The sequence below is a fragment of the Salmo salar genome, chromosome ssa12 (genome assembly GCF_905237065.1).
Source record: "Salmo salar chromosome ssa12, Ssal_v3.1, whole genome shotgun sequence".
Taxonomy (NCBI): Eukaryota; Metazoa; Chordata; class Actinopteri; order Salmoniformes; family Salmonidae; genus Salmo; species Salmo salar.
Genome location: NC_059453.1, coordinates 35,422,346 through 35,448,804, shown reverse-complemented (window position 1 = coordinate 35,448,804; position 26,459 = coordinate 35,422,346). Strand labels below are relative to the sequence as shown.

Sequence of the window (26,459 nt, the reverse complement as noted above, 5' to 3'; positions counted from 1 at the left end):
TTCAATGGTTTCCCTGTATTTGGCTCCATTCATTGTTCCCAGTCTCAATTAAATCAAATTTTAACACAGCAACATGTTGAAAAAGTCAAGGGGTTTGAATACTTTCTGAAGGCACAGTATGTGATGGGATAAAAAAGTAATTTCTCAATGCTAATATTTCCACAGTGTGTGTGTGTGTGCGTGTGCGCGCACGTGCGCTACTGGGGCAGTGTTTCTCTATTCTGGTCCTGGGAAAGACTGAAGGTGTGGTGTAGTTTAGTGTAATGTGGTCCTCACCTCTCTTGTTTGAGGGCGTACTCCAGCATCTTGATCCTCCTGACCAGGTCCTTCTTCAGGTTCTCCTGGCCCTTTCTCTCGCCCTGCAGGAAGGCTATCTGGGCCTGGAGGAGAGAATAGCGAAAAGGTCAATTTCCTGAAGAAAAATGTGTGTGCGCTTCAGCTGAGCTATCTTTTTATGGCAGTGTAAGTAGTAGTGATTGCAATGGCAATGTTAGTAGTACAGTAGTAGTAGTAGTAGTTGTAGTAGTACAGTAGTACCAGTAGTAGTGCAGTAGCAGCAGTAGTAGCAGTGACTGTAGGTGTTTAACTCAAGGTGAACATTAGACCAGGAGAGACAAAAGAAAAAAGGTATGTAAGCTATCGGTACAAATAAAGTGGACACACATCTAACAAAACGTCCACAGGAGCAGGGTGAAACAAAGGCCAGCAAAAGGAGAGAAATACCTGCACATTATTTAGCTAGGTGCTCATTTAGTTCTGCTGATTGTGGCTTTAAAGCTGACAATGTGCACAATCTCAACAGTCTGACACAAATGGCACCCTATTCCTTATAGTGTGCTGCTTTTGACCAAGGGCCATAGGGCTTAAGTGCACTATATACAGAATAGGGTGCCATTTGGGACGAACTCAAGTCTTAGGCTACTCAACTGCGATATATTTCCTGTTTGTTTTGATCTGGATTATTTGAACTGCTTCCAGGCATCGTAGCTGGTCAGCTGATTCGTGACATAATGCTATGGTTGACTGATGGACTCCCTGAGTGGGTGTTTGTGAAAGTTGCATTTAAAAAGGACAGATCCGGACCAGTCTTGTTTATCCCCTCGTAATAGTTAAGGTTAGGATAGGGATAGGCAGAACTGATCCCGGATCTGTCACTGGTGTGAACGGGCTAATTGTGCCAGGCCACACAGGGACAGCACTCTAAATCGCAACTAATCCGATTAAGGATAAACACAAAAAGGAATCGTTTCCTCCCCAATAACACACACAGTTTTCTAGGACTATCATCAGGCCGTATTGCGTTACTGAGCCATTATGCTAAACCAGCAAAATAAGATACCTCCACCCACGCTCGCACCCCCCCCCCCCCACCAAAACAGCCTATTTTCTTCTCTGTAAATTGTACAACCGTGCTACAAAATGAATATTGCTTTAAATACTTAATGTTATTAATAAGTAATAACTTTTAATTAGTCGAAAATTAGGCTAATTAGAATAATAGGCCTATTTAACACTTCAGTTGAAGTGAGACTGTATATATGATAAGAGAATTATCTAATAAAGGTAAATTAATCAATAATCCATTATTAATTAGTAGTTAATGTAGCATGTATAATGAATAATTAAAGTACTAATTGACAGGCCCATAAGGTCTAGTAGAGGCCCGGGACAAAAAGGGTGTGTGTGTGTGTGTGTGTGTGTGTGTGTGTGTGTGTGTGTGTGTGTGTGTGTGTGTGTTTTAGTGGGCTAAGATAACAACAAGTAGACTGTGCTGGACCCAGCAGCTGAGGAACTTGGAGTAACTTAGAGGATAAAGGGAGTGACCCTCAAGGTTCCTCTAATCTCGGGGGAAAGGAACGGGCAGCGCTGGATAGTGATTAACGGTTGTGAGAAATCCGGGGAGGGATTCATAACATCTACTGTTTGTGTGTATGTATGTGTGTAGGTTATCTACTGTTTGTGTGGAGGAGTGTGCGTAAATGAGGAGCCTGGTATATAATGATGTTCTGTCAAATGGACTGCAGAACGTTCTCTGAATAAACTGTACAGACCTTTTGCAAAAAGCTGAGTCCTTGCCTAATTATTAACCCATTGTCTTACAAACCTTGGGAATTAGTCAAGGCTTATTGATTGTTAATTATCATCATTGGGATAGAATAATTCCTTTGACAATATAATAGGCTACAAAACACACAGTATACTACATGCACACACAGTATACTACATGCACACACAGTATACTACGCGCACAGTATACTACACGCACACACAGTATACTACACGCACAGTATACTACACGCACACAGTATACTACACGCACGCACACACACATATAGACTACACGCACACACACATATACACTACACGCACATATACACTACACGCACATATACACTACACGCACATATACACTACACGCACATATACACGCACATATACACTACACGCACATATACACTACACGCACATATACACTACACACACATATACACTACACACACATATACACACATACACTACACATATACACTACACACACACTACACACATATACACAACACACACTGATCAAACCCCGTCTCGTAAAACCCTCACTCCAAACCAAAATCAGAAAGACCTTTCCACTCCAACATCTACAGTGAATTCCAGTTACCCAGTTGCTGATGGTAAGAGTTGACCATGGTATCTGTGCTATTCATCTCCAAAATGGCCATCTACTTGACTCTCCACACATTCCTGTTGGTTTGTAGAGAACCGCAGGGCTTTCAACCCCCACGTAACCCATGAACACCGGAATGCACTGACATACCAAGCACTTTGGCCAAAACAAGCCGCCTTTGGTCCAAAAACTCAAACCAGGTCAAGACTATGCGTCCTTCTAAGCTATTTAGACTTTGTAGAGCTCATAATTTATCTATTTTGAGTAACAGCAAAAACATTTAAACTAAACTTTAAATTAGGCCTTTGTGGGGATGAATGGTCTTGAGTTTTGCAACTTTGTTCTCAGGCTGGACTACTAGAGTAAATTCTCTGAACACTAGCTACAAACGTTAACTAGCGAAGTCTAAATATAAGCCTACCTAGCTTGTGTACCCAGTGAAAACGTGTCATCAATGGCCTGATTTGATTTAAAACTTACTCAACATGAGTTAACATGCTACAAATCAGTACCAAGAATCACATTCAGCTAATAGAACAAATTTAGCGAACTTGTGTACTAAAACACATGCTCAGATCATTGAACTAACCTGATTTTAGCTTAACTAATACGAGTTAGCCTAACTCAAATATGTTACGCTGTACATTCAAATCAAACGTTAATTGGTCAAAAACACAGATTTGCAGATGTTTGTTTGTTTATATTCCCGTCTGACATTGCTCGTTCTGATATATTTCTTAATTTCTTTATTTTTAGGGATTGGGTATTGTCAGTTTTTTAAAGTTTTTTTATGTACAGTACCAGTCAAAAGTTTGGACACTTGTTTTACTCCTAGTGACAGTTTAACACTTTCTGAGAAGTAGCCATTTTTTACTATTTTACTACCTAGGGTTACTATACATAACTTTAACCTAAAACATACACTACCGGTCAAAAGTTTTAGAACAGCTACTCATTCAAAGGTTTTTCTTTATTTTTACTATTTTCTACACTGTAGAATAATAGTGAAGACATCAAAACTATAAAATAACACAGAAACATGTAGAAACCAAAAAAAGTGTTAAACAAATAAAAATTTGATTTTTCAAAGTAGCCACCCTTTGCTTTGATGACAGCTTTGCACACTCTTGGCATTCTCTCATCCAGCTTCACCTGGAATGCTTTTCCAACAGTCTTGAAGGAGTTCCCACATATGCTGAGCACTTGTTGGATGTTTCACTCTGCAGTGCAACTCATCCCAATTGGGTTGAGGTCAGCTGATTGTGGAGGCCAGGTCATCTGATGCAACATTCCATCACTCTCCTTCTTGGTCAAATAGCCCTTACACAGCCTGGAGGTGTGTTGGGTCATTGTCCAGCTGAAAAATAAATCATAGTCCAACTAAGCACAACCCAGATGGGATGGTGTATCTCTGCAGAATGCTGTGGTAGCCATGCTAGTTAGGTGTGCCTTGAATTCCAAATAAAATCACTGAGTGTCACCAGCAAAGCACACCATCACACCTCCTCCATACCTCATGGTGGGAACCACACATGCGGAGATCATCCGTTCACCAGCTCTGCGTTTCAAAGACACGGTGGTTGAAAAAAATAAATAATAATCTAACATTTGGACTCAACAGACCGGTCTAATGTCCATTGCTCGTGTTTCTTGGCCCATGCAAGTATCATCTTCATATTGGCGTCCTTTAGTAGTGGTTTCTTTGCAGCAATTCGACCATGAAGGCCTGATTCAAACAACTACCTCTTCCCCTACTGTATTCATTTATTTAGCTCCTTTGCACCAATTATTTCTACTTTACACTTTCTTCCACTACACATCTACCATTCCAGTGTTTTACTTGCTATATTGTATTTACTTTGCCACCATGGCCTTTTTTGCCTTTACCTCCCTTATCTCACCTCATTTGCTCACATTGTATATAGACTTATTTTTCTACTGTATTATTGACTGTATGTTTGTTTTACTCCATGTGTAACTCTGTGTTGTTGTATGTGTCGAACTGCTTTGCTTTATCTTGGCCAGGTCGCAATTGTAAATGAGAACTTGTTCTCAACTTGCCTACCTGGTTAAATAAAGGTGAAATAAAATTAATTTCAAAAAAATCACGTAGTCTCCTGTGAACAGTTGATGTTGAGATGTGTCTGTCACTTGAACTCTGTGAAGAACTTATTTGGGCTGCAATTTCTGGTAACTCTGATGAACTTATCCTCTGCAGCCGAGGTAACTCTGGGTCTTCTGGTGGTTTTCATGAGAGCCAGTTTTATTATAGCGCTAGATAGTTTCTTCAAGTGCAGTCGCAAAAACTTTCCAAGTTCTTGAAATATTTCCGGATTGACTGACATTCATGTCTTAAAGTAATGATGGACTGTCGTTTCTCTGTTTATTTGAGCTGTTCTTGCTATAACATAGTCTTTTACCGAATAGGGCTAAGTCTATGTTCTGTATACGACCCCTACCTTGTCACAACACAACTGATTGGCTCAAATGCATTAAGGAAATAAATTCCACAAATTTACTTTTAATGAGGAACACCTGTTAATTTAAATGCATTCCAGGTGAGTACCTCCTGAAGCTGGTAGAGAGAATGCCAAGAGTGCGCAAAGCTGTCATTAAGGCAAAGGGTGGCTACTTTGAAGAATTTAAAATATAAAATGTATTTTGATTTGGCCCAAAGCCACTCCTGCATTATCTTGGCTGTGTGCTTAGGGTCGTTGTCCTGTTGGAAGGTGAACCTTCGCTCCAGTCTGAGGTCCTGAGCACTCTGCAGGTTTTCATCAATGATCTCGGCACTTTGCTTCATTCATTTTTCCCTCGATCCTGACCAGTCTTCCAGTCCCTGAAAAACATCCCCACACCATGATGCTGCCACCCCCATGCTACACCGTAAGGATGGTGCCAGGTTTCCTCCAGACTTGACGCTTGGAATTCAGGCCAAAGAGTTCAATCTTAGTTTCATCAGACCTGAGAATCTTGTTTCTCACGGTCTGAGAGTCTTTATGTGCCTTTTGGCAAATTCCAAGCAGGCGGTCACGTGCCTTTTACTGAGGAGTCTGGCGACTCTACCATAAAGGCCTGATTGGTGGAATGCTGCAGAGATGGGAGAACCTTCCAGAAGGACGCCATCTCCACATAGGAACTCTGGAGCTTTGTCAGAGTGACCATCGGCTGATTGGTCACCTCCTTGATCAAGGCCCTTCTCCCCCGATTTCTCAGTTTGGCCGGGTGGCCAGCTCTAGGAAGTCTTGGTGGTTCCAAAATTCTCCCATTTAAGAATGATGGAGGCCACAGTGTTCTTGGGAACCTTCAATGCTGAAGACATTTTTGGTACCCGTCCCCAGCTCCGTGCCTCGACACAATCCTGTCTCGGAGCTCTACGTACAATTCCTTCAACCTCGTGGCTTGGTTTTTTTCTCTGACATGCAACGTCAACTGTGGGACCTTATATAGACAGGTGTGTGCCTTTCCAAATCATGTCCAATCAATTGAATTTACCACAGGTGGACTCCAATGAAGTTGTAGAAACATCTCAAGGATGATCAATTGGCACAGGATGCACCAGAGCTCAATTTCAAGTCTCATAGCAAAGGGTCTGAATACTTATGTAAATAAGGTATGTTTATTTGTAATAAATTAGCAAAATGTCTAAAAAACTATTTTTGCTTTGTCATTATGGGGTATTGTGTGTAGATTGATGAGGATCTATTTTTTTTAATAGATTTTAGAATACGGCTGTGGAAAAAGTCCAGGGGTCTGAATACTTTCCGAATGCACTGTGGGTAAAACAGTACATAAACATTATGCAAGTGACCAGTCTTCAATGACTATGTACATAGGGCAGCAGTCTCTAAGGTGAAGGGTAGAGTAACCGGGCGGTAGCCGGCTAGAAACAATGACTAAGGTTCAGGGCAGAGTACTGGGCGGAGTTCGGCTAGTGGTGACTCTTTAACAGTCTGATGGCCTGGAGATAGAAGCTGTTTCTCAGTCTCTCGGGCCCAGCTTTGATGCACCAGTACTGTCTCCGCCTTCTAGATAACCGTGGCTCGGGTGGCTGGGTAGACCTTCAGTTAATAGGGCAAATATAGCGTGTGTGTGGGTGTGCACACAACAAACCGATGTTAAGTAATCAAGACCTAAATACCAGTGACTCACTCAATACAAAAGTGGTCAAATGACACGGATGCTACGCTACAGGACTATTTTGCTTGCACAGACTGGAATATGTTCCTGGATTCATCCAATGGCACTGAGGTGTATACCACCTCAGTCAACGGCTTCATCGATAAGTGCGTCGACAACGTCGTCCCCACAGTGACCGTACGTATAGATCCCAACCAGAAGCTATGGATTACAGGCAACATCTGCACCAAGTTAAAGGCTAGAGCTGCCGCTTTCAAGGAGCGGGACACTAATCCGGACATTTATAAGACATCCCGCTATGCCCACAGATGAACCATCAAACCGGCAAAGCGTCAATAGAGGACTAAGATTGAGTCCTACTACACTGGCTCTGATGCTTGTCGGATGTGGCAGGGCTTGCAAACTATTACGTACTACTAAGGGAAACCCAGAAGCGATCTGCCCAGTGACGCTAGCCTACAAGACGAGCTAAATGCCTTCTATGCTCGCTTCGAAGCAAGTAACACTGAAGCATGCATGAGAGCACCAACTGTTCCGGACGACTGTGTGATCACGCTCTCCGTAGCCAATGTGAGCAAGACCTTTAAACAGGTCAACATTCACAAGGCCGCAGGCGGATTACCAGGACTCGTACTCAGAGCATGCACGGACCAAATGGCAAGTGTCTCCACTGACATTTTTAACCTCTCCCTGACCGAGTCTGTAATACCTACATGTTTCATGCAGACCACCATTGTCCCTGAGCCCAAGAAAGCCAAGGTAACCTGCCTAAATGATTACCGCCCAGTAGCACTCACGTCTGTAGCCATGAAGTGCTTTGAAACCTCCCTCTGCAACTGGATCCTGGACTTCATGACGGGCTGCCCCCAGGTGGTAAGGGTAGGCAACAACACATCTGCCACGCTGATCCTCAACACAGGGGCCCCTCAGGGGTGCGTGCTTAGTCCTCCACTCCCTGTTCACCCACGACAGCGTGGCCAAGCACAACTCCAACACCATCATTAAGCCTGGTATGGCAACTGCTCAGTAAGGCAATACAGAGGGTAGTGCATTCAGCCAAGTACATCACTGGGGCCAAGCTTCCTGCCATCCAGGACCTATATACTAGGCGGTGTCAGAGGAAGGCCCAAAAAATGGTCAAAGACTCCAGTCGTCCAAGTCATAGACTGTTCTTTCTGCTACCGCAGGGCAAGCAGTACCAGAGCACCAAGTCTAGGTCCAAAACGCTCCTTAACAGCTGTGAGAGCAAAATTGCAAGATTGTTATAATACTGTAATTGCATCAAATGGGTTGTTCTATGCAATAGAATAGGGGGTCCTTAGAACACTAATCTGTGTGTGTTCTACTGAGAATGGGCCTCTGGGGGCTTAATGCTGACAGAAGATTTACACTGCCTTGGGTGACAAACCTAACAAGACCACAGTCCATAGCATGAGTGTGTTTCTGTACTGAGGTACACAGGTGGAGATTAGAGGTCGACCGATTAAATCGGAATGGCCGATTAATTAGGGCCGATTTCGAGTTTTCATAACAATCGGTAATCGGTATTTTTGGCCACCGATTTGCCGATTATTATATATTTTCTTCCTTTATTTAACTAGGCAACTCAGTTAAAGAACACATTCTTATTTTCAATGACGGCCTAGGAACGGTGGGTTAACTGCCTTGTTCAAGGGCAGAACGACATATTTTTACCTTGTCAGCTTGGGGATGCAACCTTACGTTAACCTCTTGGGGCTAGGTGGGACGCTAGCGTGCCACCCGTGGTGCACTCCATCAACAGCAGGTGCATTTCAAGAGCGGCAAATTTGAATCCAAATAAATGTCAAAATTCAAATTTTTCAAAAATACAACTATTTTACACCATTTGAAAGATAAACATCTCCTTAATCTAACCACGTTTTACGATTTCAAAAAGGTTTTACGGCGAAAGCATAAATTTAGAGTATGTTAGGACAGTACATTTACAAGAGTTGTGTGTAATGTTTTGTCAAGTCAAAGACAGGGTCACCAAAACCATAAAACCAGCTAAAATGATGCACTAACCTTTTACAATCTCCATCAGATGACACTCCTAGGACATTATGTTAGACAATGCATGCATTTTTAGTTCTATCAAGTTCATATTTATATCCAAAAACAGCGTTTTACTATGGCATTGATGTTGAGGAAATCGTTTCCTCCAATAACCGGCAGTCAAGTCAGCGTCACAAATTAAATAGTTAAAATTAGAAAACATTGGTAAAATATTATATTGTCATTTAAAGAATTATAGATTTACATCTCTTGAACGCAATCAACTTGCCAGATTTAAAAATAACCTTACTGGGAAATCACACTTTGCAATAATCTGAGCACTGCGCCCAGAAAAATACGCGTTGCGATACAGACTAGACGTCATGTTGGGGAGATCTAAAATCGAAAATACTATGTAAATAATCCATTACCTTTGATTCTCTTCATCAGATGTCACTTCCAGGTATCACAGGTCCATAACGAATGTAGTTTTGTTCAAAAAAGCTCATCATTTATGTTCAAAAATCTCCGTCTCGTTAGCACATGATGTAAGCCAGCCGGACTTCTCGTCATGAACGAGGGGAAAAAATATATTTCCGTTCGTTCAAACATGTCAAACGTTGTATAGCATAAATTAGGGCCTTTTTTAACCAGAACATTAATAATATTCAAGGTGGACGAATGCATACTCTTTTATAACGTATTGGAACGAGGGTACCCAACATGAACTCGCGCGCCAGGTGTCTAATGGGACATCATCGTTCCATGGCTCTTGTTCGGTCAGATCTCCCTCCAGAAGACTCAAAACACTTTGTAAAGGCTGGTGACATCTAGTGGAAGCAATAGGAAGTGCCAAAATATTCCTAAGCCCCTGTGTTTTTCAATGGGATAGGTTTAAAGTCAATACAACACATCAGGTATCCACTTCCTGTCAGAAAATGTCTCAGGGTTTTGCCTGCCAAATGAGTTCTGTTATACTCACAGACACCATTCAAACAGTTTTAGAAACTTTAGAGTGTTTTCTATCCATATATAATAAGTATATGCATATTCTAGTTACTGGGTAGGATTAGTAACCAGATTAAATCGGGTACATTTTTTTTATCCAGACGTGCAAATGCTGCCCCCTAGACCCAACAGGTTAACTAGCACAACGCTCTAACCACCTGCTTTACGTTGCGAAGGTAAGTTGCTAGCTAGCATTAAACTTATCTTATTAAAAAAAACAATCAGATACTGTCTGCTGTGAATACTGTCTGCTGTCTGCTGTGAATTATTAGTATCTTTCATACAAATCCTAACCTTGTGACCGATTCCACACATCCGTTTGTCATGAACATTCAGGAGGATGTAAATTGCTATAAAATGCTGTGGCTCAAATCCGCTCGTTGGGCTCTCAACGAATCACCTCCAGGTGGGTTGTTGACAAGCTTCATTATTGTAATAATGAATCAATGTTATTAATACGTTTCGAATAAAGTAATATCCTGATTGGTGAATGACATCGTCTCTCCTCATTATTGATTAGAATTCCCACGACACAGCTTCTACCCCCAAGCCATAAGACAGCTGAACAATTCATCAAAAACAGCCAACCGGACTATTTACATTGACACTGCTGCTTCTCACTGTTTATTATCTACCCATAATCACTTTATCCCTACCTGCAGCTACAAATTACCTCGACTAACCTGTACCCCCGCACATTGACTCAGTACCGGTACCCCTTGTATATAGCCTCGTTATTACGTAATTTTCTTGTGTTACTTTATTTGATCAATTTTTTTTACTTTAGTTTATTTAAATATTTTCTTAGAACCAACAATGCAGTTCCAGAAATAGAGTTAAGGGCTTGTAAGTAAGCATTTCACGTTACGGTCTACACCTGTTGTATTTGGCGCGTGTGACAAATACAATTCTATTTTATTTAATCTAACTTGATTTTACCTTGAACTCAATGTTATGATACAACATGCCATGAATCATACCCTGAGCAGAGGCCTGTTCACACTAGCCTGATCCCAGATATTTGTTTGTGCTGTCTGGCCAACTTGGAACCAGGCTATATTTGTGCCTGGGTCATGCCTCTAAAGCACTGAGGCTAGTGTATATTTAGCCTGTGCGGCCGAGTCCCCCCATACCCCTGGCTTTGCTGGCATGGTGGTGAGATTGCAGACGAGACTCTTGTTAATTAGGTGATAAATGTCTGCCCTGGTCAGTGTCAAGCCAGACTGAGCCTTCCTCTTTCTCTCTACCACTCTTTCCCAATAGCTCTCTCTCGGTCTCCCAGTGTGTCTCTGGATCCCGCCCTCTCCCACTCGCTTTCCCTCCCTGTCTCACTCTTTAGCCTTTCCGTTTCTATCTTTCTCTATCCGCCTCGCTCACTCGCTCTCCCCAGCTCTGCGTATCTCATGTCAGCCCTCTCTGTCTCTTTCCCCAACTCTCTCCCTCTTGATCTTTTGCAGTCTCTCAGCCTCTCCATCTCTTGCTTAAAGACTTCTGTCCTGATTCTAGGCATCCCAGATAGCACAAGCCACCTGGGAAAAGGAGGAGGGGAGGGGCGATTCCACGTATCTAAAACCCGGGCTGGCTCCCCTCGTCGAGGACGTCCGCTGACGGCGAACTCGTGACTCGTTAATGAGAGACGTCTTAAAATTCTCAGTCTGTTGATCCAATTTAACTTCAAAAGTGACATGTCAAAATGGTGTTCACTGACTAATGTGACATACGATACTAGCTTAGCTGCGGGGGGAAAAAAACCGTGAATGATCTTAATATAGCGGCTAAAAGGCACTTAAGCGCCAACGCTCATGTGATGCAATTCTGCGCCAGTGAACACATTCTAGTAAAATGCCATTTAGCAGACGCTTTCATCCAAAGCAACTTAAGTCATGTGTGCATACAACTGACATTTTGGTGGCTCCGGGAATTGAACCCATAATCCTGGCATTGCAAGCGCCATGCTCTACCAACTGAGCCACACAGAACCAGATAGGAGAGGCTGGATTGGTTGGCGCATATGGGCCAATAACACATAAAAGTGACGATGTAGTGTCAAAATGACATACTGAGGTGTCCTGGTGGATAGGCATTGCGATTCAGCTTTTGTAGAAACATTTTTCCCCATATGCCTTTCTCCCTTTCCCCAATATCTGCTCCTACACTTCTCTTCTCCAGTTTCCTCTCCGCTTAAGAGTATACTCATCTTCCATTGCCTTAAGCTCCTCTCTCTTGCTGCCAGTTTTTGTTTGTGAGACACCCACAGTTTCCAAATGGAGCGGTATGATGCGGCCAGCTCACTCGCATCCAAACACAAACCGTAGCGGGGAATGCCAGCCCTACCCACCACCCACCCTCCTTAGCCCGTGGACACGGCCCAGAATGCAACAATGCCCTGCTTTTCCTCTCTCCAAGCAGTCACTGTCAATTTCCCTTGTTAAACAACTGCTCAAGAGAGAGCGTTAGCCCCTCCAAGTGCTTTCAGTTCTGGAGAAGCACTCTATAAATCCAATCAATTCTAATAAATTATTATGTAGTTAGGAACCCAGTTGAAGTCAGTAGGAGGAGTTACTGTCGTCGCCTCTAACGACAGTGCATCATTCTTCCCGAACCATCATCACTCAAGACAGGAGCTTTCACGTTTTGTTTACCCCAGCATGGTTTGATGCTATACAGCGAGGGCCAACAGCTCAGTGAAAGCCTGCATGGGCCACAGCAGTTAGTGCAGTTCGGTAGGATGTTGACCCCAGCAGAGGCCTCTGGAGTGATGTCACAGTAGGACTTATCGTAAGGCTAATTTTGTCATAATCTTCCCCCCTTTTTCTTATACTTGGCTTCTCGAATTTGTTTGTGTACGGAAAATGACTTGGCCAACTGACATGTTTTGACTATGTGAGTGAGAGAAAGCAAGCCTGTGTGTGCACGTGTGTGCATGCATACATGTTTGTGTGTGCTAGTGCAAATGTGTGCGTTTGCTCAGACTTTTTCTTAAATTCTAAGCTCGGGCCCTGATTATCCAGCAGTGATTTAACTAGAGGGAATCTGCTGTGCCTTTGAGCACACTGATCCGTTGTCAAAGTGCATTTCCAGGCGATTACGTGCTTCGACTGAAAAATGCTAAGTGAATGATTTTTCGGGGGGCAAACTGTACTAGTCACCCAAAGACCATCTAGGAGATTTCCAAATTATGTAGAAAAAAACAGTCATGATTGGCACATTACTTTCAGGCAAACTGAGCTCTATCAACATTGTATTAACCAACTATTGTGAGAAATAAAACAATTTCCTATAGTCATTATGCAGTTAGTGAGTCTTGTGATGTTACAGCTTCTTGCCAGTAACCATGGCTGCTCAGAAACAGAGACCAGCTAATAATTCTGATCATCCCCCAGTATATAGAAATGTTCTTATACAATGTTTATATATAGTGTACAAAACATTAGGAACACCTTCCTAATATTGAGTTGCACCCCCTTTTGCCCTCAGAACAGCCTCAATGCGTCAAGGCATGGAGTCTACAAGATGTCAAAAGCGTTCCACAGGGATGCTGGCCCATGTTGATTCCAATGCTTCCCACAGTTGTGTCAAGGGCTAGATTTCCTTTGGGTGGTAGACCATTCTTGATACACACGGGGAAACTGCTGAGTGAAAAACCCATCAGCGTTGCAGTTCTTGACACACTCAAACCGGTGCGCCTGGCACCAACTACCATACGCCGTTCAAAGCCACTTAAATCTTTTGTCTTGCCCATTCACCCTCTGAATGGCACACATACACAATCCATGTCTCAATTGCCTCAAGGCTTAAAAATCCTTCATTAACCGGTCTCCTTCCCTTCATCTACACTGATTGAAGTGGATTTAACAAGTGACAACAATAAGGGATCATAGCTTTCACCTGGTCAGTCTCATGGAAAGAGCAGGTGTTCCTAACGTTCTCTGTGTATGATGCTTCATCCACTAATAGAAAAAAGGGCCCAAATTTCATCTTCACCCACATGATGACACTAAGCCTGCCTCTCTGGAAGTCTAATGTGCAAGGTTACCAAGGCAACTGACAAGGTTTTTTGGTCGAGGCAGAGGCACAAGGCAGACGGGCAGAGAGCAGGTCTTCCAACGATGAGCCACCGTCTCCCCATCACCCCTGCACCAGGAACAACTTGATACAGCAACAGATTCAAAAATATCTCATTATGTCATAGGTGAGTCACTGATCTAGATAGACGACTTTGCTCGAAAACAGTAACCCAGAACATTAAATCCTTGGGCACATGCTCCTGCTCTGTATGGATTCAGGAAGCCCATTTGTTGAGGCCTTAGTATTCTAGTTATTTGCAAGTGACTAGAGAAAAATCCATCCTAAGGCCTTCTACTTATTGATTAATACATTAGACTTAAATTAAGAACCCTAGTTTACTGCTCCTAAAAAGTGTTATTAAACTTTTGCCTCTGGGGGAGCTCTACCAAAAGAGGGTCCCCTAAATGGAGATATAATGTCCAGAAATTACCACATTGGACAGAAAGGGGCACACCTCCCCACACCCATGAGTAAAAGCATATAGCTATGCTCTTAAAGTAGGAAAATGTATTCCTGAAAAATCTCTCTTGGCCTTAGGGGACTTGTACAGGCTCTGTCTGGTCCTAAAAAAAAAATGGTATGTTGGCAGTGGGGCCTTCATGTAGAGGTGCCTTCGCCTACATGCAGGAAAACTGGGTAACCCACTTGTTAAAAATTCCCTTCGTCTTGTCTTTAGGAGTTGCTGCTCTACATGAAGGGATGGAAGTAGCAAAAATCTCTAATTCATATCCTTCCAACAGCATCTTTGTGCCTTCTGACAACATTACATTTAAGTGAAAAGACTGACAGACTGTTCCGACTCTGCGGAGTAGTGTTCCAGTTTTTACTTGACGTGTTTCTTTCTGCATTATTCCTAGTAAGGAAATTTGTGAACATGTGTATGTTGTCTAAAAGCTGACCTACATGCATTGGAAAATAGTCCAAAGCATAGATCTTGGATTGGGGCTGGATGCATAGTTGATGACAGAGGACATAGCGTAAATGGGCACCGGCTAGTGACCCTCTTATGAATATTACCAGACATGAAGAGTGAATCCCAGGAGAATCATGACATTTCTGCTGCCGTATGAGTTACGAAATATCCCCGGGGTAATTTCCAGCTGAGCACCTGTCGTAACCTGTTATAACCAGCATGTCAGCCCCACCTCCTGTGTGTGGAGTGCAAGACTGGCCCCTTCAGGTTGAATCAGGTGCCGAGGGAGTACAAGGCAGCCCTATAATCCAGTTAGCCTAACGTCACATAAGTCATCCAAACCTCAATTATTCTGCAACCAAACTTCAAACGGGTGGCAATGAGTAACCCCTCTGCCACTGTAACATTTCTATCCCAGAAAGTCAGGGATTTTCAGGGTATAAAGTGAGCGGCAACAGATTCCTTGAGGGGGAATGTCCCCTCGTCAAAATCTGGAGCAGCACAGGGGTGATTCATCAAGAGAGTGGGGAAGGAGGGAAGAAGAGAGAGAACTAGAGGGGAACGTAAGGATGTGCTGAGCAAGAGAGGGAACGGTGAATGACAAACAGTAGCTTACTCAGAGCACCGGCTCTAACTCGGAGGCAAAGCCATCACATTCATTTTAAGTATTGCAGCAGGTGCAAAAAGCTTATGCCAAAAGGACCATGGCTGAATTGGTACGGTTTGTATGCAAAGTCATATCTATAGGTCTACATGTGTTCAGTCCAAACTAGAATTGAAGTTAAACCATTTGGCAGTGAGCTGAGGACCAGTAACCCCAGGGACATTCCATGGTAAGGGAAATACACTTTGACTCACTTTAAAATATATGCCAAACGAAAACCATTGATTTCAAAAGGTTAACCAATCATACAACTATGCAAAATGACTACTTTTAACAATTTAAACTGTAGAATTTACAAAAACTAATTTAGTGGAAGAACTGTGCAGACGTAAACTTTGTTAATGGAATTAGGGTAAAATCTCCCTCAGTTTTGTATGCGACCACGTTTTCCAAAAACTCTTAAATATCTGCTCCGAATGACATGGCAACTTGAGTTTGAAAAAAAATAAAAATAATAACTTTTGTTATTGAACTACATTAAGTAAAGTTGATTTACACGGTAATGAATTAACATCTGGGGGCCCTGAACTGTACTATACAGAAATGCATTATGTATATGATTGTCATTCTCATGCTTCACAAGTTTGGACATCACAGAGCAGCACAGCAGAACAGAGTTCAGTATAATAGTATAAAAAAGAGATAGTTACATAATCGGGATATTATATCTTTTTGACAACATCGCACATTTTTTTTGCCGCTACTTGGATGTATCTGCATTAACACTTTTTCCTTTATTGCTTGTTCCCCATCTTTTTAATTAGGGAGCCAATTTCTTTTCAGCATTTACTTTCATGACTGATTTAAACTAATTTTCATGGCTCCCTCTTGTCCCTCTGCAGCAGACAATGGTAAGCAATATTTGTAATGCAATAAAAGTCACAGCATCGAATCGCAATACACAAAGAATTGTGAGAGTCACAATACATACAGTTGAAGTCGGAAGTTTACATACACCTTAGCTAAATACATTTAAACTCAGTTTCACAATTCCTGACATTTAATCCTCGTAAAAAAAATCCCTGTTTTAGGTCAGTTAGGATCACCACTTTATTTTAAGAATGTGAAATGTCAGAATAATAGGAGTAAGAGAAGGATTTATTTCAGCTTTTATTTCTAACATCACATTCCAATTGGGTTAGAAGTTTACATGCACTCAATTAGTATTTGGTAGCATTGCCTTTAAAATGGTTTAACTTGGGTCAAATGTTTCTTGTAGCCTTACATAAGCTTCCCACAATAAGTTGAGTGAATTTTGGCCCATTACTCCTGACTGAGCTGGTGTAACTGAGTCAGGTTTGTAGGCCTCCTTGCTTGCACACGCTTTTTCAGTTCTGCCCACAAATCTTCTATAGGATTGAGGTCAGGGCTTTGTGATGGCCCTCCAATACCTTGACTTTGTTGTCCTTAAGCCATTTTGCCACAACTTTGGAAGCATGCTTGGGGTCATTGTCCATTTGGAAGACCCATTTGTGACCAAGCTTTAACTTCCTGACTGATGTCTTGAGACGTTGCTTCAATATATCCACATAATTTTCCTGCCTCGTGACGTCATCTATTTTGTCAAGTGCACCAGTCCCTCCTGCAGCAAAGCACCCCCACAACATGATGCTGCCACCCCCGTGCTTCACGGTTGGGATGGTGTTCTTCAGCTTGCAAGCCTCCCCCTCTTTCCTCCAAACATAACGATGGTCAATATGGCCAAACAGTTCCATTTCTGTTTCATCAGACCAGAGGACATTTCTCCAAAAAGCACAATCTTTGTCCCCATGTGAATAGTCTGTTTTTTTTATGGCTGTTTTGGAGCAGTGGCTTCTTCCTTGCTGAGCGGCCTTTCAGGTTATGACGATAGAGGACTCGTTTTACTGTAGATATAGATACTTTTGTACCGGTTTCTTCCAGCATCTTCACAAGGTCCTTTGCTGTTGTTCTGGGACTGATTTGCACTTTTCGCACCAAAGTACGTTCATCTCCAGGAGACAGAACGCGTCTCCTTCCTGAGCGGTATGACGGCTGCGTGGTCCCATGGTGTTTATACTTGCGTACTATCGTTTGTACAGATGAACGTGGTACCATCAGGCGTTTGGAAATTGCTCCCAAGGATGAACCAGACTTGTGGAGGTCTACTATTTATTTTCTGAGGTCTTGGCTGATGTCTTTTAATTTCCCCTTGATGTCAAGCAAAGAGGCACTGAGTTTGAAAGTAGGCCTTGAAATACATCCACAGGTACACCTCCGATTGACTCAAATGATGTCAATTAGCCTATCAGAAGCTTCTAAAGCCATGACATAATTGTATGAAATTTTCCAAGCTGTTTAAAGGCACAGTCAACTTAGTGTATGTAAACTTCTGACCCCCTGGAATTGTGATACAGTGAATTATAAGTAAAAATCTGTCTGTAAACAATTGTTGGAGAAATTGCTTGCGTCATGCACAAACTAGATGTCCTAACCGCCTTGCCAAAACTATAGTTGGTTAACAAGAAATTTGTGGAGTGGTTGAAAAACGAGTTTTAATGACTCCAACCTAAGTGTCTGTAAACTTCCAACTTCAACTGTATATTAGCACTGAAATATTGTGATCGTATCGTGAGGTCCCTGGCAATTCCAAATATACCATACTCTATTGTACTCTACTCACTGTTCTGTACTGTTCTCAGTAGGGCAAGGACCTCACAATACAATACTTTGGTGCCAAAATGTATTGTGATTCTCAATGTATAACGATTCAATACTGTGATTTTATTGCATTCCAAACATATTGTTCACCATAAGCCTGCTGCAGAGGGATAAGAGCGAGAGATGAGAAAACAAATTGTCTATGATGGAAAAATACTGTTTGGTGCAGAGAGTTTTGGTGCAGGAAACTAGCACAAAAATAATATTGCGATATTTTCAAGATGATATATCATCACAATATCCCGATATGTAAATGTATCGATTTTTCCCCCCACATCACTAATACTCAGTACTGTACTATCAAACTTGTGAAACATACGTCTATGATAGCTTCAGATTTGATCCAGTCCAGTTCGTCTGTGGAAGTTAACATCAAGGCCAGGGAGGACTGATCAAATTTCAACATCCATGGACGTCCGGTGTCGGTTGGTGCTCAGTGGGTGGGTGTTTGTTACAGTAAATGGAAAGAGTGGGCTCTTAGGTCGGCGTCAGTGAGAGAGAGATCTTCACATCAACATTGTGTTTTGATGTATTTCTGATACTTTTTCCTGGTAGATGTTTTCTAAGACCCCCTTTTCCATCTGTTAACCCAGAAATCAAATCCTTTACTTATGCCTGTTTACGATAAAATGTATCTATGGCTTTATTTCCGCAAAAATATTGAGACTCTTAGCTTTCATTTGACACCCAATTCGATATGCTTCTATGACCTTCATGCTTGTACTTATGAGTCCTTTGATAGAAATGCAAAATCTAGGTAACCGTGGAAACCTGAACACACCGACACCAAACGCTATCAGCTCTGGTAACTCAAAATGTACAAAGAACACAGCGACTATTTCAATCTTTCATACTAGGGAGGGAATGCACATCTTCAGTATTTCCTCTACAGGTTTGTTTTGTAATCAAAGATGTGTTTTGCGAGATCTGCCTGACTAGATCCATTGTCCTTGATCCTGATCTCTGCTCTAGACAGTGTGGATGGTCTGCATTCCCGTAAACCAGCCGTGGTTACACCAGAGTGATGCAAAGAATCTCTATGCTAAAATGTTGGAGCGTCAAAGGAAACAGAGAGAAACCCTCCGGGGGGGGAGAAGAAAAAAAATCTCCTGCCTCTAACAAATAATCTTTCACTCTCTTACTCACACATACACACACACACACACACACACACACACACACACACACACACACACACACACACACACACACACGTGCCTGAGGGGGACTACCTTCAGTTGGATACCCACAGCACTGGTATTGTGATGAACCCAAATTCCCCAGCTCCACAGTAACCGCTACTAATAGATAGGAGGAGGAAGGGAGGAGTGGAGAATAAGAGCTAGGCTTCTGGAATGGCAGGAACAACGGAGTGACGCAGCAGCCCTGGGGTGAGCGCCGACATGAGAACACTTCTGAGGGCAACAGCTTTTTAATTAGAACAGCAAAACTCTCGGAGCCCGGGGGGCAGGGAGAAGAAGGGAGGGGAGCCCTTGCAGATTGTGTGCGTTTGAGTTCGGGAAGACTATATAGAGCAAAGACTAGGCCTACATGTAAATATGCACAACTTACAAGCCGCTCACTGAACCAACTAAATAAATCTAGGCAGCTTTTCGTTTGCTGACGTTCTTTGGCTGTAGAGTTTTATTGAGTGGACTGAGTTGGAGGCAAGTAGATAAGTGAAAAGGAAGGAATGAACTGACTACACTGTGATGCCAGACAATCTGCGCCCACTGATGGCCTGACCTTTTAAGCTCACGCGTCGCTTGTTCCCTCTGCCTTACACACGAGAGGCTTGAGAAAAAAAACCCCTGCAAGTTAGTCCTGTGATGTGAGGTACAGCATTGCACAGAACAGAAGGCCCATCTGACGAGTGGGACCCAATCATCACGACAGTGTAGAAAATGTGTAACCCCATTACATGCAAGACGGTTGCGTCCCAATCCTCGACGCTTCTGCCCAAGTGCGCATTTGCTTACTTCCCTTCATGGATTTAAAAAGGTCGAATAAATACAGTGGAAACTCAGCCCATGCTGATGCCAACCCAATGCATGGGGAGAAGTGCACAAGTATACAGTTACTAGAGAATTTAGACAGCAGGGAAGGTCTGTAAATTGTACACAGTCGCTGCTCCACTAAGCTGTGGCTGGAGCATGGAGGCAATATCAGAGGGGGTGGAGTTGGGCTTGGGTAGAGTGGGGGGGTTGTGTGTAGCCCCAATCACATATAAGTCAGCGTCTTTCATTGCCGATCCTCTCTGTTCCACTAAGCTGCAGGGGAAAGGGTTTTGAGGTGGGGAGGAATGAAGGAGGGGGGGTTTATAAATGCCTGAGACATGACGTAAGGTCTGGCTCAGCGGGACCATGATGTTTACGGGACTAAAGCCCCCGCTCCCTGGCCAGTTTGCCCTGTTTTGCAGGCACCGCCATATTAGCATTAAATTGGGCCCGGCCGCACTTGTAAACACGTGTACTCAAATACTCCCCTTTGACGGGCGAAAACAGCAAGGCCCTTGGGAAAAGGAGCTGCTATGCTGGCGTAAGGAACTGACTGCTTGTTGAAACAGTACGTTCTGTTTTTTTCCTTGATGCTCGAGAAGCTCAGTGGAGTGTATGCCTGAAATGCATGAAGAAAAAAACACACACACACACACACACACACACACACACACACACAACTAGTAGTATAGGTAGCTGATATAGCCTACCCTGTAAGGCTTTTAAAAGCTATGACTTCGAATTGGTGTCTTTGTCATTTCCAAAATAAGTCAATGTTAAGGACATTCATTACCTACAATACAAAAGAGCAGACAGAGTTTGAGGAAATATGATTTAGGCTCCTACAAAAAGAGTGTAAGGTGTTACAACATATGGTGCAGTAGTAGGGAGGAGGAAATCCAACACACTAACTGTCAGACAATTATTCATCCGTTACACTGAACGACAACACCCAAAATTAACTGTTGAAGGACTGCCTTTTCCTCCATGTTCAGTAACCTCGGCAGCTCATGGCAGAAGAAGCAGAGCAATTAGTACATTCTGGTTCTAACAGACTCCATAATGCATTCATACACTAGGCTATACCTGGCCCAAATTGAGATTATACCCTGCTGACCTTGATGGACTGAGGCACCAAAAACTGCTCTCTCACGTCTTTCTGCCTGAGAGAGCAGCCAGGACTCACAGATTGAATGCAACATTGCCATGCTAGCTCGCTATGCTAACACAGGAAGTGGCTGTGGACGACGGTATGCGTGCGAGCTTAACCAGCGTTACATAGCGGCTCACATAGGCACAAAGCGCCCGTTGTACCTTTGATTCGCGGCGGCTGACGAGAGTCAACTCCCAAGGATTACGGGGCAATAGCGCGGGCATTGAGCTACCCGGCGGCCGTTACAAGGTGGTTAAGTGAGTAAGGAGAAGATGAAAGTTGTGGTTAGAGTGGTTAGCTGATCACAGCCAGCCAGCCAGGGTTAGCTCTACAGTGAAGTCTTGCACAGGTTGTGTTGAAATAAAACAAAGCGGTAGTGTCTGTGGAAGCAGTCTGATTATGCCGCCAAAAACATCAGCCAATCAATGGCGTGGCATTGCAGAGTCCAAAAAGCTTCTCTAATGTCAGTCACACAGCAGAGGCCAATGAAATTGTTGCGTTTAACTTATTATGCCACATTTAAGTACACAGTCCATACACAGTTCACAATTCCAGTACACAAGCCACAAAATCTATTTCATACTTATAAAGTTTCAAGGCTGCTTAGTTCAAGCAAAGACGCCGCCATTATGTTGACTGATATATCATTAGTATAATGTAACAGTTGGTTTCACTGCTTAGTAAGAGGCTAAACTTATCTGGAAGTAATAGAATACTACATAATGACTATGGAGTTGTCAAGCTATAGCTCAATTCAAAACAATGCTCCATTTCAACGACTGGAAGGTCTTTGCGGAATACTGAATGTGACAATATGACTGACAGGACGTGGGCCTGTGTGAGAATATACATAGAGGGCACGGCCAAATCAGTATTGCCCTCCATGTCACAATACAGTAGCGGGGAGCAACGGGGTTAGGGATTAGAAGACAGTGTGTGGTGTGTACACACACACACACACACACACACACACACACACACACACACACACACACACACACACACACACACACACACACACACACACACACACAGCACCTCTTATCTGTCAAAGCTGTGTAAGGCAAACTCAAAGTGGCTGTATTTAGATGACTAACAAACAAAACCCAACAGCTTTGAGATACCAGGGGCCGTATGTATCAAGCACCTCAGCATGGGAGTGTTGATCTAGGATCAGCTGCCCCCATCCATGCAACCTTATTCATTGTGGTCTAATAAGGCAAAATTGATCCTAAATCAGCACTCCTACTTCTGAGACGCTTGATACATACGGGACCTGAACAAGGTTTTACTATTACTGTATTTCACCTCCCTGGCACAAGGCGATCCTGAATTCTCCTCTCTGGTCGGTCCTTCAGCACAGTTTAACGAAGCGGACGCTCATTGACAAGCCACAGCACAAAAGTGTCTCAATTCATTTTGTTTAATAACCTGGATAAGAGCATCCCGTGGGCCATTTCGGTGCCACGCGGCAGCAATTGGAGCCAACAAGGCCAACTGGGAGAAGAGTAACGGCCAAGGATCCTTGCGGAGTCGGGCTCTTAACAGTGCACTCTCAGGGAGTAGTTAAAGTGCATTTGGCAACTGCAGCCTGACTGATCTACAAATCACCCGGCATCCTAAATGACAACTTCGTGTGATCTGTAGATCGGTCGGTCTGCAAGACAAAGACTCGATCCCAAACTCCTACTGTATGTAACTCTAGGGGTCGTCATTACCGCCAAAACATCTCCAAAGTGATTACTGGTACATTGGATTTGAATAGTCAGTCTTTTAATGACAATGCAGTTTTGTTTACAAAGGAGTGCCAAGATGAAGAGCTCATCAACGTTGCAGCGTTGCTAGTTTACATATCCCCTGTCCCTTGATGCCTGCTATGCACTTTTCACACCATCGTGACGATCCGAAGCCAACCGTTCTGGCTCGGGTTTTTTATTTTCACATTGTCCTTTTAAGCACGGTTACAGCAACTACGCTGGACACATAACCAGGTCAGCTCTGTGCAGTTTGACTCCGTAGTGTGAAAATCCCTTTATAGGTAGCCTGCTAGAAAAGGTCTTGAGAGAGCACTGAGACTTTCCCAATATGAAACAAGAAACATGACAGTTAACAGCAGGCCAACAGGTTTTGCCAAAGCGGTATTAACGTCGGCACGGTCTCTCTCCAGTGCTGAACCTTAATTCAGATGAATACCGAAACGGCTGGAGCAGTCCCCTGGCACGCTCTGTCTGAACTAAGGACACACACACACACACACACACACACACAGTGTAAACACCAACGCTGTGTGTGGAGACGGCGGACCACAAGAGTAGGTGGTGTCCCTGAGGCACACACACACACACATACACGTTGACTGCTCAGATTCCTTTTAATCTGGCAACCGATATTGAAGAGCATCTGGAGGATAGAGCACGCAAAAGCCTGTGTGATTACTTAACTCAAAAAGGAAACATTTGTGTTTAATGGTATGGTTAATTCCATACACCCACATCCATTTTATATTGCTTGACAGTCTCTAGAAATTGTCAATATTTTCTTTATAAAACCAGTAGACACTTTAAAAGATCAGAAACAAAAATGTATCAAAACAATTCCAAAAGGAGAAGGACCAACCAGGGGCTTTGACAAACTGAGGAGATTTTTTGGGAGACTAAGAAAGCCGCGGGTGTTTTGTTTTTAGTCCTCTTGTTTACATCAAAATGTAAATTACAGGATTCATAATCCCCTTTTGGTTTTCGGTTTCCCCTGAGGAGCATGAAGAAGGGAGTAGGAAGGAAGTACTTTCTGTCTGGAGAACGCCACAGGGCCCTCTCTTACATCTCGCTCTGTGGTGCGAGCCTGACGACTTCTCACCCTCCTCCCATGTTCTCTCTCTATGCCTCGCTCTCAGCCTGTTGTCATCTGGTCCACACGCTTGAGGACCAGATGACAACTGCCATGAGTTGTAACCCATGGATAATATCACAAGGGCCAGAAAAAAGTTAACAGTGCCGACTAGTAAGAACTGACGACTCCATGTGAAGTGAAGTCTCTCTCTTGCTTCCACATCCTTTTCTTCTACCACATCAGTTGTCCTTGCTATGTACTGCAGGCGTGGTAGGGCTTTCCTCTCAGAGGAAAAAAAACCCCACTCTTCCCAAAGCCCTTTCTTAAAGCAACAGCAAGCCCCCCAGAAAGATCCAGGACCTGTATGCATGATTGTGTGTCCAACACGGCTACTGAGCTGGAGCACTTGGCTAAGTGGAGCAACCAGTTAGTTCTCGGAGGGCTATCTAACTGAATCTTGAAATCAGGTCACCAGTCCAATCGCATCCATCACTAATGTGTCATCGCTGCTGCCATCATCACATGATCCAGGTTATAAGAATCAACTGATTATAGTGGTCAAAAACATTACTATACTTACATGGCAAATCAGTTGGGCTGATGACCTGTAATTAATATGTGATTCATATAAAAGGAGTATAGTGAGAAATACTGCTTCTGTATACATTCATTAGGCATACAGCAGGTTTACATTGCACAGGGATGCCAGAACTCACATATGCTCTTGCACAAACCCAAAGTCACTCTTACAATGTGTTCCGGGCCCGTGAGTGTGTAAGATGGATGCCTCAGTGCCACTCTCCAGAGCGTTGTCTGCCAGGCACCTCCTGTTGTTGATGACAATAGTAAAGTGCTTATGGTGCTTAGGCGTGACCCAGGGTGTGGTGCATTTGACTCCGCTGTTTGCATTACATGGCAAAACAAGCAGGTGTGCATACCATTCCTTACAAGGGAGCCTCTCAATGTCAAAGGGAAGAGGTATAAACCTGGGCTTTGCTTTGGCCTGTGTTGCAGAAGAGAGGGAGTGCTCACGTGATGAATCATTGCTGAAGAAGCATGCGTTGTCTCAATCCCCACGCATCCACCCAAGATTACCCCCAACAAGTGGTCCCGTGTGGCTCAGATGGTAGGGCATGGCGCTTGCAACCCCGGGGTTGTGGGTTTGATTCCCACAGGGAACCAGTACGAAAAAGTATGCACTCACTACTAAGTCACTCTGCAGAATTACTAAAATATAAGTTACATTATTTAGACAAAATGCATCATGGGGTATAAACCTGAAAACCCCAGTCAGCAGCATTACTGCCACAGACTTGGTGGTATTGCTATTGGCAATTGTGAAGAGACGCGTGGGAGTCTGTTGTGATTTCCACATGACGAGAGCACTGTGTATTCACAGCGACGTTCGCTCACCTGTCCAGACACGTGAGGAAGCCCGCACTCCCTCCATCTCCAATGTCAGGAGACTTATCTATGGGGAATGTGACACTAACTGCTGGCAGGGCTCTTCCGTGATCACACTGCTGCAGTAATATTATACCTGACATTGTCAGCACTTCAGCTACAGCGAAGACACGAAGGTGATGTGAGACATTAGGCCACAGATACACCATTAGAACAGCAAGTTGACCAAGAAAAGCCAAACAAATTCCAAGGCGCTCCTGTACAACTCTGAAAAGCCATTTTGGTGTTGGCATATCTTCAAAGGGTTAAAAACAATAGCCACCAGCACTCTCCCAGAATAGCAAGAGGGATTCTTTTAACTGGTTAAAAAAAAAATTCAATAATATATACACTCATCTCAAAAGCCTCCTGTGCATGCTAGAAACCTATCCACCAATAAATGTTAGACAATAACCAGGTTTCCATCCAACCATATTACATTTGGATGAATTAGCTGACGCATAAATCAACTCCAGAACGCTGCAGCCCGCCTGGTTGTCAACCATCCCAAGTCACATGATACTTGTTTGGCCGGTGAAATAGATTATGCGACAATTGCATTGGAAGCGCGAATATTGATATATGCATATGCGCGAATATTGATATAATAACCATCATGTAGAGGTGAACTTGGAGCCACGAGAGGATAAGTTGTGTTGTCCTCCCACCATGACGTGGAAAAGCATGAATAGTTTATTAGGCAGATCAAATCAAAATTGTATTTGTCACATGCGCCGAATACAACACGTGTAGACCTTACAGTGAAATGCTTACTTACAAGCCCTTAACCAATAATGCAGATAAGAAAAATACATGTTAAGAAAGTATTTACTAAAATGAACTGAAGTAAAAAAAAAAATATTAAAAAAAGGAAAATAACAAATAATTAA

The 26,459-nt window shown here is 43.2% G+C and overlaps 1 protein-coding gene across 3 annotated transcripts in view; it reads right to left on the bottom strand.

Annotated features, from left to right (window-relative positions):
- The window catches only part of LOC106564825 (striatin-like), an 87,658-nt gene that overhangs the window by 48,544 nt on the left and 12,655 nt on the right, over positions 1–26,459 (bottom strand). For all 3 annotated transcript variants that reach the window (XM_014131259.2, XM_014131257.2, XM_014131258.2), the window contains exon 2: positions 277–380. In XM_014131259.2, the coding sequence (XP_013986734.1) occupies positions 277–380 (104 nt within the window). The remainder of the gene's footprint in view (positions 1–276; positions 381–26,459) is intronic.